Below are 15,559 nucleotides of genomic sequence, written 5' to 3' on the forward strand. Positions count from 1 at the left end.
TTCACACTATAAAAAACTATGTGTTAGTGAGTCCTTAAAATCTCCACACCAGCCTGCCGAGGCAGTGCAGGCAGTATGATAATACATACACCTTCAGGTCCCTTTTCCACCAGACTGTCTTTGACATGATTTTAGCATGTTTTAAAGCTTGACCAACAGCAGACCTCCAAAATGTCCCCTGTTGGTTTGCCAGTTCACTGCCAATGAATGTGCAACAATGCCAAGGTCCACTGTTGGATAGGACACACACACACACACACACACACACACACACACACACACACACACACAGTATTAGTACAGCTGGCTGTCAAGGTCCTCAAGCTCACCAAGAGGTCCATAAGTACTGAAGGCTTTTCTTCCTGTCACAGCATGGGGTACACAACTAACTGTGTGTGTGTGTGTGTGTGTGTGTGTGTGTGTGTGTGTGTGTGTGTGTGTGTGTGTGTGTTAGTGTTAAGAGTGTATGTTTTCAGCTGGCACCTCTCAACCTTGGCAGCAGCGTGTCTCCTGGCATGCACAGGAACAAATTTGTCTTTGGGGTTTGGTTCAGTTTTAGTCTCTGATGTTTGTGTGTGTGTGTGTGTGTGTGTGTGTGTGTGTGTGTGTGTGTGTGTGTGTGGGTACGTGCATGTGTGGGTGAGGTAGTCCAGAGGTCTGGTCATTATCACCACTACAGCCAGTGAGCATGTGGCCAGAGCAGCAAGCAAAGAGGTAAAGGAGGGTGGACAAGTAGGTAAATAAGGACAGAGCTGAATACAAGATGCTTAAGGGATGAAAATTACAACCCCCATGTAAAAAAAAATGGATGGCAAAGTGATGCTGCAAATGCACAATCCATACAACAAAGAATAAAATCCTACTAAGCACAGAGCACCATTCTAAAAAAATAAATACCAAATGCTAAAAATTCTTCTCGCTTTCTTTTCTCTCACTGTTGCTCTATAATTAAATATTCACTATTGTAAGCCTCTACACAAACAAGAATACATGCACACACTGAGTTGCAGAGCTGAGATTTTGCTAGTCACCCTGTGGAATGTTGACTGAATTGTGTGTGTGTTTTCCCAGCTTGTCTTAGCTGTGGCGTGTTGTGGTCACCGGGCCTGTGTGTGGTCCTTGTGTGGTTCAGCTGCTCAGAATCATTTCCATTTAAATATATCTGTGGCCCTCAATGCAAACCGCTGATGTTATCCACTCCATCGGAGGTAACACCAAAAGCTTTGCCCTCTGTGTGACCGCTTCAGTGTGTGTGTGTTGTGTACATGTTTGAATGTGTGAATATGTGTGTGAGATTCTCTCTCATCTGTCTTCCGGCATATTAGCAAAGGAGATTTCTCATGTAGTCAAGATAATGGCTAGCAAACAGTGTTAGAGTAGTGTGAGTGCTGATGAATGAGCATGTTTTGAACAGCAGGGCCCCTTTAGGGCATTGTGTCCCAACGATCAGTGACTCCTCTCTCAGGGGTTCCTTCCCACCACAAACAGCAGCATAGATCAGATCATTGGGAAGGAATGCGGACACCGGACGCCTTCTCATAAAATACCTAGAGTGATGTTTCTCTCACTCGTCCTGTCTTTGAGTGTGTCTTTTGATGGACGGAGGTTATAGGTGTGAACTGGCTTGTCCAGGTGAACATCTGTGTGCTCAGCCCAACCTGTAAAGACACACATTAATGTTTCCATAAAAACTGAGATGTCTTTTTCAATGGCTTTTCAACAGATACGGTCTTTCATATTGTTTTACCTTCTATTCTTTTTTTCTGTTGTCTTTTCCTTTTTCTTTTAAAAGTGTGCAACAGAGGTACATAAAAACCGCTAAATCTGAACTTTCTCACCTGTGTAACGTGCATGTATGAGCAGTGTGCAGTGGGATATTTGGAAAAGAATAGAATGTCTTTTAGCATCTGCATGGGTTTATCACTCAAAGGACCCCCCCTGAGGTGGCAACAGGGCTGCCATTGTGGCAGCTCCCCAGAAAGAAGATTGCTTTCCCCAAGTCTGCCTTTTGTACACACACTGGATGCACTTTCCCATAACTCATCTGGCAAACAGGAAGGAATCACAGACCGGATTGGATGCGTGACCCAAAACAACTCCAATCCCATTATGCAGTGATAAATGACCCACCAGCAAGTCAGGGAGTCTTTGGACCATAGAAAGAGGAAGAACAGGATCAACTGGAAATGATTAGAATCACACGGTTTTTGCTCAAGGGACAAGATCAGTGAAACAGTATAGAAGAGATTAGACCACTAGGACGGTGAGAATTACCTTGTCAGTGGAGGAGGAAGCGGAGGTTGGTAGAACTGGCTGGTTAAGAGTTGGGGAAGGAGAGGGAGACGAAGCATGTCCCGCTGGTGACTACAGGGACCTTGGTGTTGACATGGAGACCATAGCAGAGCGGCCTCCTGCCGGCACTGATGGGGTCCCTGAGAACTTCAGTTGTTTTTAACTTATTGTGCTCCTCTGTACACACACACAAAGACTGGCATGGCACAGGAATCCTATTCTTGCCTGTACATATGTGTATATTTGTCAGAAAATGTCAAAGGATTGTTTGCGTCTATTTCCTAAACAAATACAGATGTATGTTGTGGTTGGCCTTCGATTTCACTGTCATGGTCTTTATTGTCTCTCTTTGTGTGGGGAATAGGCCTCTAGGGCAGAGGCTTACATGAATGACAGAAGAGCGAAACACCAGATGCAGACACAAATGCACACATGTGCGCATGCACACACAAGCCTGACGCAACTCTGCTCATGTGGAGGCTAAAAAGCAGCCAGACGTTTCCCCACAGCCAGCCGCTAAGAGCAGATATTGTATTAATCAGTCAAATCTGCCAACAACAATAGATCAAACTATGAGGATGAGAGCTGATGCTTCTATTGTTATATTAACGGTCTCCTACATCACGGCTTTAAACATCATTTTATTTCAAAAGTACACAAACAGGACCAATATTATTGAATAAGGCAAAGCTCAAATATTAACAACCACTCACGTCAGAGGACTGAAAATCTCATAGTCACAGTTTATGGGTACCACTTGCAAATCATAACTAAAACTCTTTTTTTCTTCATATATAGACTAAAACTTTTTTTTTTCTCATCATGAAAAAAAAGATCATTAGACAAACACATCATTACAACCCCAGCCACATATAATCATCTTCATCTTCAGCATTATTTTCTATGCTCAAAATCAATATTGTCCAAGAAAAGTCAGAGTGGGCCAGGGGACAGTGCACCTGTCTTTCTCCACATGGTTGTTACGTGGCTCTAATGCCCAGTTCCAAGCCCAGCTACAGGCCCCTTAGCTGCTACCTGAAAGGACTGAACATAGTAGTGTGAGTGTGGGTTTTACTGGATCCCTTGTGCAGTTTTTAAGCTACTATGTGCATTGTTAGCATTATTACTATGTTCAAAACTTTGTTTCTCCACCAAAACCTCTCAGTGCAGCTCATGTGATATTGCTAAAGCACCTTAATGATCACATCTTAGCTGCTGCAATAGCTATCCATCATCAATCCTTTCAAATAAGTGCCTTGCGCGGAGTTACCTCAGGGCTTGGGGCTTTGTAGGTGGTGAGTTGGAATTGGGCATAATTTTATAAGGGGCAGGAGTGTTTTTTTCTGTGGCATCGTTGCCATTCTTTTGCATGCCGAGCCAAGCCGATCCAAGTTAAGTTCTGGATGGAGAGGCGTGGCCAGTTCTGGTCACCTAGGGAACAGTCCCAGGAGGACGCAGAGAAGTGTTGCTGCGAGAGATGGGGCGAGACCCACAGCTCCTCCGCACTCCATTGAGTTCTCCTAGAGAGAGAAGGGCAAGATATGAATAGATATGGAATATTTTAATTAAATTTAAAAAAAGCAAGATTGGTGGGGGATATATTATGAAAGAATGTACAATAATAGTGAGTGATGTGTGTATGTGCGCGTGTGTGTGTGTGTAGTATGTGTGTCTGTGGAGCGGATACCTCTGGGTGAAAAGGGTGACAGGTATCTGGGCGCCTCCTGTCCTTTTGCATCTTCAATCTCTCGCACTTTAGAGATTCATTATGTGCAGCTGAAGTTAAAGCAATAACAGACCATGTGTACCCACTGCAGGGTGTTTTCCTGCTGGAGTGGATTTCTTGCTTATAATGGAAAGGAATGCATGTTTTTGAGTGCACCATGGAAAGAGGTTCTTATGGATATCGTGATACTTTTGCGCATAGCACGGTTTGCAAAAAGAAAAAAGACTGAGCAATGTTCGATGACTTTTCTTTTGTCGCCTAGCAACAGAATAGCAGACTTTATGCTACAGTAAGCACTCCATAACAAAATAAACAGTGGACATGTATACACAGCGTGTGTGTAATGCCAAAAAATTCTGAGAAATGCACATTGTAGAGGAGAACCCAGCTCGGGTATGTGGTGACGAGCTGAAGTTCCTTCAGATTGACTCCATTCTCTGAGCTGTGCCTGCTATTGATCAGTATCCCATCACAGCGTGGGCTGTTGTGTAACACAGTCCTAACACACACACACACACACACACACACACACACACACACACACACACACACACACACACACACACACACACACACACACACACACACACACACACAGCACTGTGAAACAGACCTCCGGTAGAGTGTTGTCTCAAAGCCTGGACTTCAGATATTGTCCCTCACAATGCTCTTGTCTCTTTCATCCAACAAAGGGGTAGAGGGCAAACAAACTCCCCAAGCACAAGTTAAGATGCTTTATGCTATTTACATTTCGGTAACTACAGTATTGTGATACTGGAACTCGTGAACACATTAAAAGACATAGTCAGACAATACTGTTATTTTTCTCAACACACAACCTTTCCAGGCCAGATGTTTAACACATTTATGTTGCCCTCAAAACCATCACTTCCACTCATCGTCTTCTGAGTCAGTTTATTGCAAAAATCATCATCCATATTTGAATTTGAGCTGTGACAATTATTATAAGTTTAATCAATTCTGTCAAGGTTGTTGAGGTTTTACTGTAGCTGTAGATTAACTCATCTTCACATCCTTGACAAATATGGCTCTCTAGCTTTTAAATCATCCCTGTGGCACTTACCAACAGACTAGAATTTGCAAACTGTCCTCCTGTACTCAATCACCCGCACCTCTCAAGCTTTTGGCCAGTGAAGGATATACATGATTTCGAAGGGGTCCATGGTGATTGGCTCAAACATGCTGCAGTCACACTTGTTGTCCACCACCACCATGAAGAGATTACTGCTGGGGATCTGCTGGATCACAAAGGACCTGCCAATCACAGCACAGACGGCCAGAAACATAAAAAAAAAGATGATGAAGGAAGAAGGGAGAGGGAGAAAGGGAGGACTGAGGGTTGGATTGGCAAGTAGACAAGGCGCATGGGTATGATGTAAATTTCCATGTGTGTCAGAGGATTTGCATTATGAGTGTTCACATTCTGCCCTGGCAGAGGGGAGATGCACTGAAGAGACTCCACTGGACGTATGTCAAGAAGATGACTTGTCTCACCGCCAGCTGTCAATAAACATACAGAGACATAGACAGACTCACACCAACCAACACACATATAAAGCATACACACATACTTCTCTAACTCACTCCATCCCCTCCTCCTCCTCAGTCTCTTCCCTTCCTTCTCTTTTGGCTTTGTTATATCCCATCCAAAGCGAGCACCAATGAAGTGTTGCCGAATATAAAACACACCAAAAGGGAGACAAATGGCAACCACACTTTTGTGCTCATAGCTTCCCGTGGCTGTGTTTTACTGGTCTGAGAGATCATGCCTCGCCTCGGCCTCCTGGCCAGTGATTTATGACCGCGGATAAGCTTTATGAAGAAGAGAGGCCGTAAAGATGATCTCTTCTTTCTGTCACCCTTTCTTTCTTTATCTTTTGCGTCTCCCCCACCTACTCATCTGCCGCAGCTGGGTGATTTATCGAGTTCACTGTGAGGTATTTATCAGACACGTATGAGAACATGCACGTGTGAGTGAGTGAACACACACCGATGCAGAAACACTGTGTACACGCATACACATTCTCAACTGTTGTAAAGGAGGAACTAAGACAAATAGAGAGAGAGACCTGGCAGATCCAAACAGACCTCTACAGGAATATCTCCAACCTTACTAATTCAGTACCATGACCAATTCAATCTGACCACAAACAGCCTCCTATCCCTGAGTAGCACCAATCCACCGCATTCTAATATAGTTATCCCACCGTGACCATACAAACCCAACCAAATAGGCCAAGCCAGTTCCAATCAGGGTGAATTAGGATCTGCTGATGTTTAATAATCCGTGCTCACCCCTGCACAGTGCCGAGCCGGCCCAGCTCAGCCCACTGATAGAAAGCAGAGCAAGTGTTCCTGGAGAAAAGACTTAAACACATCCTGACAGCACAGCTGCAAGCCCTGAACATACCCAGTGGTGGGAAAGGGAGCACTACACCGCACACACACACACACACACTTCAACGCACACAAGGATGTGAACATGCACGGAGACATACATTCATGCAAACTCTCTCTCACAAACACACAGACGGTAAAGAGTGTGTTATCTTCTTGACATTGTCTCCCAGTGCTGTGGCTTCTAGTGATTTTGGCCAGCAGAGAAATGAACAACAAAGACATCCAATATAATTCTAGATAGATAAGGCAGTAAAAGAGAAAGAAATCAAGAGTTAGGTAGATGTAAAGTGTAAAGCTTAAACACACAAAGAAGTGGTGACAGAATTGTCTTCTTCTCGATGTTCCGACAAAAGATACCACGCAACCTGTAGCTGAAGCAGATTAAAATTAGCACAGCTTATCAACACTTTTTTATCATGAAGAAAAATGTTTTATCTTTCCATTGTGAGCTGTATTGAAGCTCTTTTTAGATGATAATATTTCACAATGCTTTATGCTTTACACATGCTTTGCTTCTGATGCAGAACAGTAGCAAAGTTTTTCTACCTTTAATGGCAAAATAATTCTGTGCTCAGTTTTAGCTAAATGCAATGTTGTGTGTCCTGTAGGGAATGTTCACATTTTCCCAACGATTTAATCATTGCGTAACTAACCATAAGCATAACTGCATGCACTGTATGGTTTTTTAGAAATATCTGTCATCACTGTTGGGAAATTTGACCAGTAATTACTGTGTGCAATTTAACAATTTCTAATTCAGTGAGTTGGAATTGCTCCAGTAAAATCTCAACAAACACACTGGCGAGTTATCAGAGCAATGCCCTCATTTTATTTCCATTTCTCTTGTTACTTTCAGGGAAAATGGGCACCATTATTCGAGTATTCTCTTTTTAAGCCTTTTTACACATTTGACATGATTCCAATATATTATATTTGGGGGAACTCTATAAGAATATTTTTATATTTATGCCTTCCAGCAGCTGTTGGTGCAAATGCAGCTAAATGTCCTGGTTGAGAGAATGACATGAAAATATATGTATGCATACATCATCAAAAGGGGACTATTTGATAAGAAAAGTTCAATCTATGAAAGTAATTACATAAAAACATAATTATTAAAACTTAATTTAGTACAAAAAATGTGAACTTAATTTAAGATGTAAAAATAAACATTCAACTCTCAGTTATAATAAACGTCTCAAAAAACACAACTGATATTAAAATAAAAACGTATAGCCCATAATGTAATTTTAAAAATTATAATGCTTCATAAATTCAGTTTTTTGTTGTCAAATAGTGTATTTTGTAAAAAGCACCCCTTATCAACAAATTTAACTGATATACTAAAACAAAACCTTATAGCACATTGGGAGTGACAGCTTCATAATATGCACAACTATCTCAGTTATACCATGTTCAGTAGTGTGACCTGGGATAAAGAAATGTATGTTACATGTATTTCATCTCTAACAGATGAAACCACGTCTACAGGTCTGACTGTAACGCAGAAGCTGTAGCTTACTGTAACTTCGAACCTCTCTCTTTTCAGGACATGGCTCAACTGGGACGATCGAGAGAAAGGAAAGGAACATGTGGAGCGGTGGATATATGGACAGGAGTATTGTCGCTAATAGTCCCCTTGAAGACATGACACACTCTTTGTCCTAAATCTCATGTTACAGTCTAGAGAAGCTGGCAATGCATTAATGGAGGTTAAATCATCCTATTGGGCCACTTAAGCTATTATATCATTCAGTAGATTCCATTGCTCTGTCACGCTGTCTCACGCATAAGGAAGTACTGGACAAATACAAACACAGACATCTCACACATACATGTGCACACACTCATAATATAGTAAAGAGAGGTTTAACAGGCAAGAGCTTAGGGTATATTTCCTAGAGCATAAAGCACACACACGTGTCCCATTGAAAATATGAGAGAAAGGCCTCAGTCAGCCTGTAACGTGGAACAGATGTTTATCACCAATATCCTCTATTACTAATATGAGCCATAAAATTCCATATAACAGAAATAAAAACTCAGTTTTACTTTGTCAAATTCATTGTGCTTTAAAAAAGATTTATTTGAAGGCGACATGTTGCTCAGAGCACACAGCCCTACCCGCTAATCCCAGTTCTGGTGTCATCATTGGAGATGAGGCCATTCTTCTCTGAAGCATGCTTCTATAATGTGTGTTCCAGGGTGTGTGTGAGTGTATGCTGTGTCTGTGTGTGTATGCAGTATGTGTGTTTGGGGTCTGACTGCATCCCCAACCACATTTTACTCCTAGCACCCAGGGCAGTGGTTACCCTGCTGACCTTGTCAGGCTGTACCGGCAGGAAAACACCCCCTCCCCACACACACACACACCCACACACACCTACACACACAAGCACAGGGTTCTGAGCTTCCCTGGCAGTTCCACAGCTGGGAGCAATGAAGGGCCCATTGGAGGGATCCAGAGAACACCCCACAATTGCCTGACAAAAAAGCCCAAATTGTTAATGGGGACCACACTCATTTTCCCATTTTTAAAGGAAGCCCTTTTTCCACCTCTCTCCCTCATTTCTAAATGCCTTGTATTTCAAACTGCCGGAGGACAGAGTGAGTGTCTGTGTGTATGTGTGCCTGTGATGGATTGCTTGGATAAAAGTGTTTTCAACCGACAACAAACGATTTAAATCTGTTTCTCATTATCGGGGATTACAGAGATCAAATATTTCGCCAAGATGAGAGTTAATTCATTTTTCATTGTTAACCTTTTTTATGGAGCGTAGAGGCCAGCTGATACAGTAGACACATTTTTAGACCGCTGTAGTTGTTACCGTGTTGTTACAGTGTGTTCACATTATATGTATGTATGTCTATGCCTCATACTTGATGCAGCTGTCGCAGTCAAGGTGTCCCATGTTCTCTTTGATGGTTCTCTCAGAGATGAAGGCCGGGTACTCTGTGTCACATGGAACCTGCATGGACCGACCTATCCTTTGAGCTGGAGGGAGGAAGGAAAACAGAGAGAGAGAGAGAAAGAGAGAGAGAGAGAGAGAGAGAGAGAGAGAGAGAGAGAGAGAGAAGAAAGAAAGAAAGAAAAAGAAAGAAAGAAAAACAGCAATTGAGTGAGGAAGTCATGAAACCATCCATTTCAAGTCAAATATATAGTTAAAATAGTTATGCAAATAGATTGTAAGCAAACACACCACATCCTTGCAAATATACAAGTTTGAAAGAAAGCAGCATTTCTGAACCAGAGCTGCCTCTTGTCCTGCTGGAGGTATTTCCAGTGTAAATCTAGGCCAGCCATTTACACAACATTGCTTGAACTCTCCTGCCACCCAGAGGTTTGAAACAATGCTACAGGATGGAAAGGAAGGGGGCGACAAAATCCTCTATTTGTGAGCAGGCTTATTAAAGTAGGCGCTCGAAGAATTGAAAAATTAAAATATTAACATTTTAAAGACGTAGTTTTATCAGGGCGGTCTTCATCCATTTTTTAAATACAGATTTCTGATGGTGGATTGTGTGTTTGATTTGAATGGAGGGAGTTAATTGCTGGGTGTCAGCAGTACAGCATTACTACGTGAAAAAAATTTACGTGTGTGTGTGTATGTGTGCGCAGCCGTATATAAACTACATGTGAGAAACGCAGCCTACATGGATAAACGTCTGGGATTAGTTCAGCTTGAGAGGCTGTGTAGATTGGGTTACGGGCTGCTAAATTGGGGTGTTTCAGCTGTGTGTCACAGGCCCGTGTCTCATTGTAAAAAGATATAGAAAGTGCTGCTAAGACCTGAGGCTAGCCAGCTGTGAAATTGTCTTGACTGCTTGGCGAGTAGCGATGCCCAGCTTCACTTCATTTGGGATAAGAGTGTGCAAGGAAAGCATTTTATAGACTTTCATTTTGTGGTTCTCTCTCTCCCCCCTCTCTCGCATTCACAAACTAAATATTTTCATATTAGTCTTGGCTAGAATTAATACAATAATATGATGCTGCTTAGTGAAGCTTTAATTTCAGACAGTATTCAACACTCCATAAAGCATAAGGCATCAGCAGCATCCCCCAGCTTGGCTGTAATCATATGAGAATGTGCGTGCGTTCGTGGAAGAAAGTGAGACAGAAAAAGGAGGTAAAGACATTAAACTAGAGAAGGAGAGAAAGAAAGATAGACAGAGTGAGAAAATAGAGCGAGAGAAGCCTTTTTTCTTCTTTTAAAAAAGCGGATATTGCTTCCCACCACATCCAATATGACACACATCCTTTCAGATCATAAAACCATCAAGTATAACCCCCCCTCTGGACACACAAACAAACACAAATGGGTGTGCAGACACACATACACACACACACCCTCTCTCACACTGAGGTCACATGAGGTACTCTCGTGTTCTGCCATTTTTACTTTTAGGTTTGGGATTGTGCCTCTTTATTCTGTTTTTCCAGTGGTCACACTGACTCAGACCGAGAGGAAGTGGAGGGGAGATGGAGAAGACGAAGACAGGAGGTCAGCGCTGAGGACACTGGTTGTTAGTTCTGTACGCAATGAACTTTGCTCCACGTGAATTCAAGCATTGGTCAGTGTATGTTTTCATATTTAGATTAATCGGTGATCATCATTTTAAAAGAAGTTACTGTTTTATAGGCAGATGTAAAATTGAGAAAAAAATTACTTTATTAACTTTCTCTCCTTTGTGTGAGACAGGGAATTATACTGAAAAACAACCCCCCCAAAAAAGGAAAATTAGGACTTGTTTATTTCTGCACATGTTGAGGCGTAAGCCTTTGAGATTATTAAGTTAAACAAAATTAGGTTAACATTATAGTAGAAATAGTCTGTGTCTGAATCTGTGTCACTGCTATAAACGATAGAGTGACTTGAAAGAAGAACAAAATCTTTGTTTTCTATTCTTTCTCTTGTTCTGTTTTTTGATTGTTTATTTTGTTTGATTTACAAAGGAGATTATCCGCTGTTTCTGAATGAAAAACGTGTTTTTACCTTTCCTGCTTAACGTAAAATTCTAGACCATTATTAAAATTAATGAAATTACAAAAACCCATTTGACATGTAATTAAAGCCTGTGATGGTTGCTGTGAGTAAGAAACATTTTTCAGTTGTGAAAAACTATATATACTATAAAAGAACATAAACATGAAACCATAAAAACATAATTTGTAACAATTTGCAAACACATTTCCATTTAAACATACAAGGTTGTGAACAAATTACACAAATGTACAGTTTTTTCCCCAGATGTTCCATAATTATTAACCAGAGATTATTATTATTATGATGATCATAATTATTTAGCACTTATTAGCACTTTAGCATCAGTTATGACCATTGTGGTTATTTTCAACTTCAGCAGACATTCTAAATAAAATGTGATGAGCAATTTCAGTAGCTCTTACAGTACATATTATACAGTGCTGTTTGCATGCACCAAGACTTATTTATTAGGAATGTATATAATAAGTCAAGGCAAGTCAATTTAATTTATATAAAACAATATCACAAATCATAATTTGCCTAAAGGGGCTTTACAATCGGTTTAGCATACAACATCCCCTGTCCTTAGAGAGATGAGGAAAAACTCCCCCCAAAAAACATTTTCAGTGTTTGTCTATATTGTATATATTGTGTTTGTATATAAACTGATATAACAATTACAGCATAAACTGTATACTTTTACATGAGTGTGTGTATGTGTGAGTTTGCTTGACAGAGAGAGAGAGAGAGAGAGAGAGAGAGAGAGAGAGAGAGAGAGAGAAAACAAGCAGATCCCCAACGAGTGCGTTCTTACCTTTAGCTGTGAGGTCAGAGTGCCACCAGCTGTAGAAGTTAAACTCGACCAGGAATCTAAATATGTAGAAGACATCGACCATAACAATACACTCCAACACATGCTTATATAATACATACTGCAACACTCTCTACTGCATTCCAGCCATTTGTTCTTTTTACCCAAACTATGAAAGTTTCTCAAGGACTACAGTAGGGAAAATGGTGCATTTTAAAGCAACCACGGGACAGACACATTATCCTAGTTGTAATTCCATCGTGTTTATATGCTTTTTAAAAGTATTTTACTCAAATCAATCATGAAAAACATCTACTGAGGAATCTCAATTATTTCTGTGTCTATAAGTCCATGCAAGTTGTTGCTGAATCTGACTCTTTTCATCTGAAATCTATTTTTTAACTTCAATCTTGATTTGAGTCTACATGACTTGTTCAAAGCAGTAAAAAAAAAAAATGCTTGCAAAACAGGCAGTGTTTTGACAATCTTGTGATGACTCATTTTGGTATACACATGATTTGGTTTGGTTTGGTTGATTTTTCCTGCATCTGAACTTACACAGTTATTAAATAAATGCTCATAAAGAGGATAGTACATTTCCATTTCATAATTACAGATCATTTAATAGATGATCAAACCATGCTTTTATGTAAATTTTATGAGTGCAAACTGTCATGGTGCCATTATTTAGGGCTTACTATACTATACTATACTATACTGAGATTTGTATTCCATATGATATGTATTTAATGTCAAGTTTTGGACCTTTATAACTTTTATATACATTAGGTATACTAGTTATTTGATAAGATTATTTATATTTTTACTGGATAAATCTCAAGTAAAACATCAATGGAAAAATGAAACACATAAATCAAAACATCACTTATACTTCAAAGACAAAAAAATGACAGGCTGTTAAATTATCACTGACAACTCAATCCTCCAATGATGCATTGTGGCGACCACCCATGAAGGCTCTGCAACCACAACATGGCATCGCAGGAGGACCAGCGCCACAGGAAACATCAGGTAGCCATTACTGCTCATGATCATTGATGATCACTTCGATGTACATGTGGAAGCGCACGTAAACAAACATACAGTTGGTTTATAGTCACAAACACACAGTTAACCTTTTCCTACTGGAGAGGCCACCGTACGAGTCCTCAACAACTTGTGTATGCGGCGAGCAGATGTTACTACAGATAGACATAAGACACTCTCACACACACCGAAGTCTTACATTACAAGCTCGGTCAGCATCCACTTCATGGCTGAGAAGAAGGCAAAGTAAGGCTAAAAACACAGAAAGGGAGAGAGAAAATATTGAGCAATCCATACTCGCAACTTTGCATCACATGGAGTGAAAAAGTACTCACATCCAACAGTGTGTGTCCGCTGTCACTGCTCTCTGAAAAAACCCAACATAGAGCCTGGTAGTCATATAGAGTGACCCTGAGTAGATAAAGATAGAAAAGAGAGGACAGACAGTGAGACAAAGATATCAGAAATAGAGATAGTGATGTAAATGCAAATGTTTTTATAGATCTGACTGTTCATAAGTAATGCATTTGACAGGTAGATATAGCCCGGATATGGTGATATAAGTCTTGATTCACACATTCTCTCTACTATTACACGCCTGCGGGGCCTTTTGGATTGCTGTGTGGGAGCAGGAAGGAAAGATCCCACCTCTGCTATAATGGCCGCTTTACCTACGGATAATATATTGAATTGATGTGGCAAGAATGGGAAAAGGAAAGCAACCGAATGCCGAGAGCCTCCCGAGAGGTTCCTCAAAGTGATGTAGGAAGGTGTGTGTGTGTGTGTGTGTGTGTTTTTGTGTGTGTAGATGATCTGGGGATATTGGTGGGGGAATATCAGAGGATTTAAGGGCTTAGTAGACCCTGAGGGTGTGAGGTCTGGGTCTGTCTGGGAGAGGTTACTGAAGGGGTTCCTTACACACACACACATACACTCACACACAAACACACTGGACACTCTTTCTCATAGCCTGTGGATAAGTTATTTTATACTTGACAATGCTTTGTGTGTGTGAACGTGTGTGCGAGCATGTGTGTGATGTCTGAGTGGGCCTGGTCTATCCGCAGCCCTGGGCGATGATCAAACCTCAATCCCAGTACCGGTGACACATAGCTACAACACACCGCCAGGAACCAATTAGCGCTAAGCCAGGCCACATAATGGTGTTAGCAGTAAACTTAGACCAGTGTAACATCTGTGTATGAGTGTGTGATTGCTGTATACATGTGTGTGTGTGTGTGTGCGTGAGCGTTCCCTTCATTTGCTTTGCAACATCCCTTTCAACCTTTTTATTGATTTCCCTTTTTATTGCTTGTTTGGAAAGATAGATAATCCAAACGTATCTCAAAGTAAGTCCTCCACACTTTGTCTTCATCTGCAGCCTTGATGCTGACAGATAAAGCAAAAGTTGGCAGCTTGTGTCGACTTTAAGTGGTGCACTTGAAAATGTCTTAAATGTTTTTTAGTCAAGACAAAATCTGTGCAGCGAACTTAGCACATTAATTCTCTGCAGATGGCGCTGGGTTAAGACAGATCGTACCGGATTCATCAGTGTTCAGATCTATAAGCTCTATTACTCATCATGCTAATACTTCACGACACAAGTTATATTATTCATTCATCACACGTCGTCCTTAATTTTAAACAATCCCTCATCATCCGACATTAGAGATTCAGTGAAAGCACTTGTAGGCCTCTTTGTCTTTATGAGTGGGACTGTAAACCATTTGCTGTCAGATTTTGAGGTTCATCCCTATGATAAACAGGCGTGGTTGTCTGCTTGTGCAATGATTTGTCACCCATGATTTTTATGCACTGAGACAGCATGGCTTAAATCTCCTCACCCACGTCCTGAAGGCAGAACTGAATGCTGGGTACAGTCTTGACGCAGTGTTGGAAATGTGGTTGCGAGTGTCTGTGCAATCTAAAATTTATGTTTAACTGTGCAACTAAGTTCTCTAAAGATTCCGCAAATGTTAGACCATACCCGTTAGACTCTACAGGCAAACTACAATATGTGCCTGTCTGTGTCTGCTTCTCTGCATTTCTGTTCTCTAATACTGGGAAAGTTATCCTCCTGGGTTAAATTTCCAAATTAATTGCAGAAAGTCGCCACCCAGTGCTGCCGGCGTTTTCCAGGAGACACAGCTCTACAACACGAAGTATATGCGTGGATGTGTCTACAACTGTGTGTCTTTGTGTGTGTGTGACTTCAAGTTACTCCTAAATCCTCCATTTCAGGAAAAGATTTGCTGTAATCCCCTAACGGAGAACTCT

General features: G+C 41.0%; 1 protein-coding gene across 2 annotated transcripts in view; it reads right to left on the reverse strand.

Annotated features, from left to right (window-relative positions):
- Window positions 1-2,915: 2,915 nt before the first annotated feature.
- cacna2d3a (calcium channel, voltage-dependent, alpha 2/delta subunit 3a) overlaps window positions 2,916-15,559 on the reverse strand; it is a 131,444-nt gene continuing 118,800 nt past the window's right edge. For both annotated transcript variants that reach the window (XM_038723463.1, XM_038723464.1), the window contains 7 exons: window positions 13,618-13,693; window positions 13,482-13,534; window positions 12,239-12,294; window positions 9,320-9,434; window positions 5,181-5,293; window positions 3,980-4,062; window positions 2,916-3,812 (listed from right to left, as the gene is read on the reverse strand). In XM_038723463.1, coding sequence (XP_038579391.1) covers window positions 3,720-3,812; window positions 3,980-4,062; window positions 5,181-5,293; window positions 9,320-9,434; window positions 12,239-12,294; window positions 13,482-13,534; window positions 13,618-13,693 — 589 coding nt within the window. In that variant the 3' untranslated portion in view covers window positions 2,916-3,719. The remainder of the gene's footprint in view (window positions 3,813-3,979; window positions 4,063-5,180; window positions 5,294-9,319; window positions 9,435-12,238; window positions 12,295-13,481; window positions 13,535-13,617; window positions 13,694-15,559) is intronic.

The sequence above is a fragment of the Micropterus salmoides genome, unplaced genomic scaffold, assembly GCF_014851395.1.
Source record: "Micropterus salmoides isolate LMB-PRFRI ecotype aquatic unplaced genomic scaffold, ASM1485139v1 Ms_hic_scaffold_16, whole genome shotgun sequence".
NCBI classification, from domain to species: domain Eukaryota; kingdom Metazoa; phylum Chordata; class Actinopteri; order Centrarchiformes; family Centrarchidae; genus Micropterus; species Micropterus salmoides.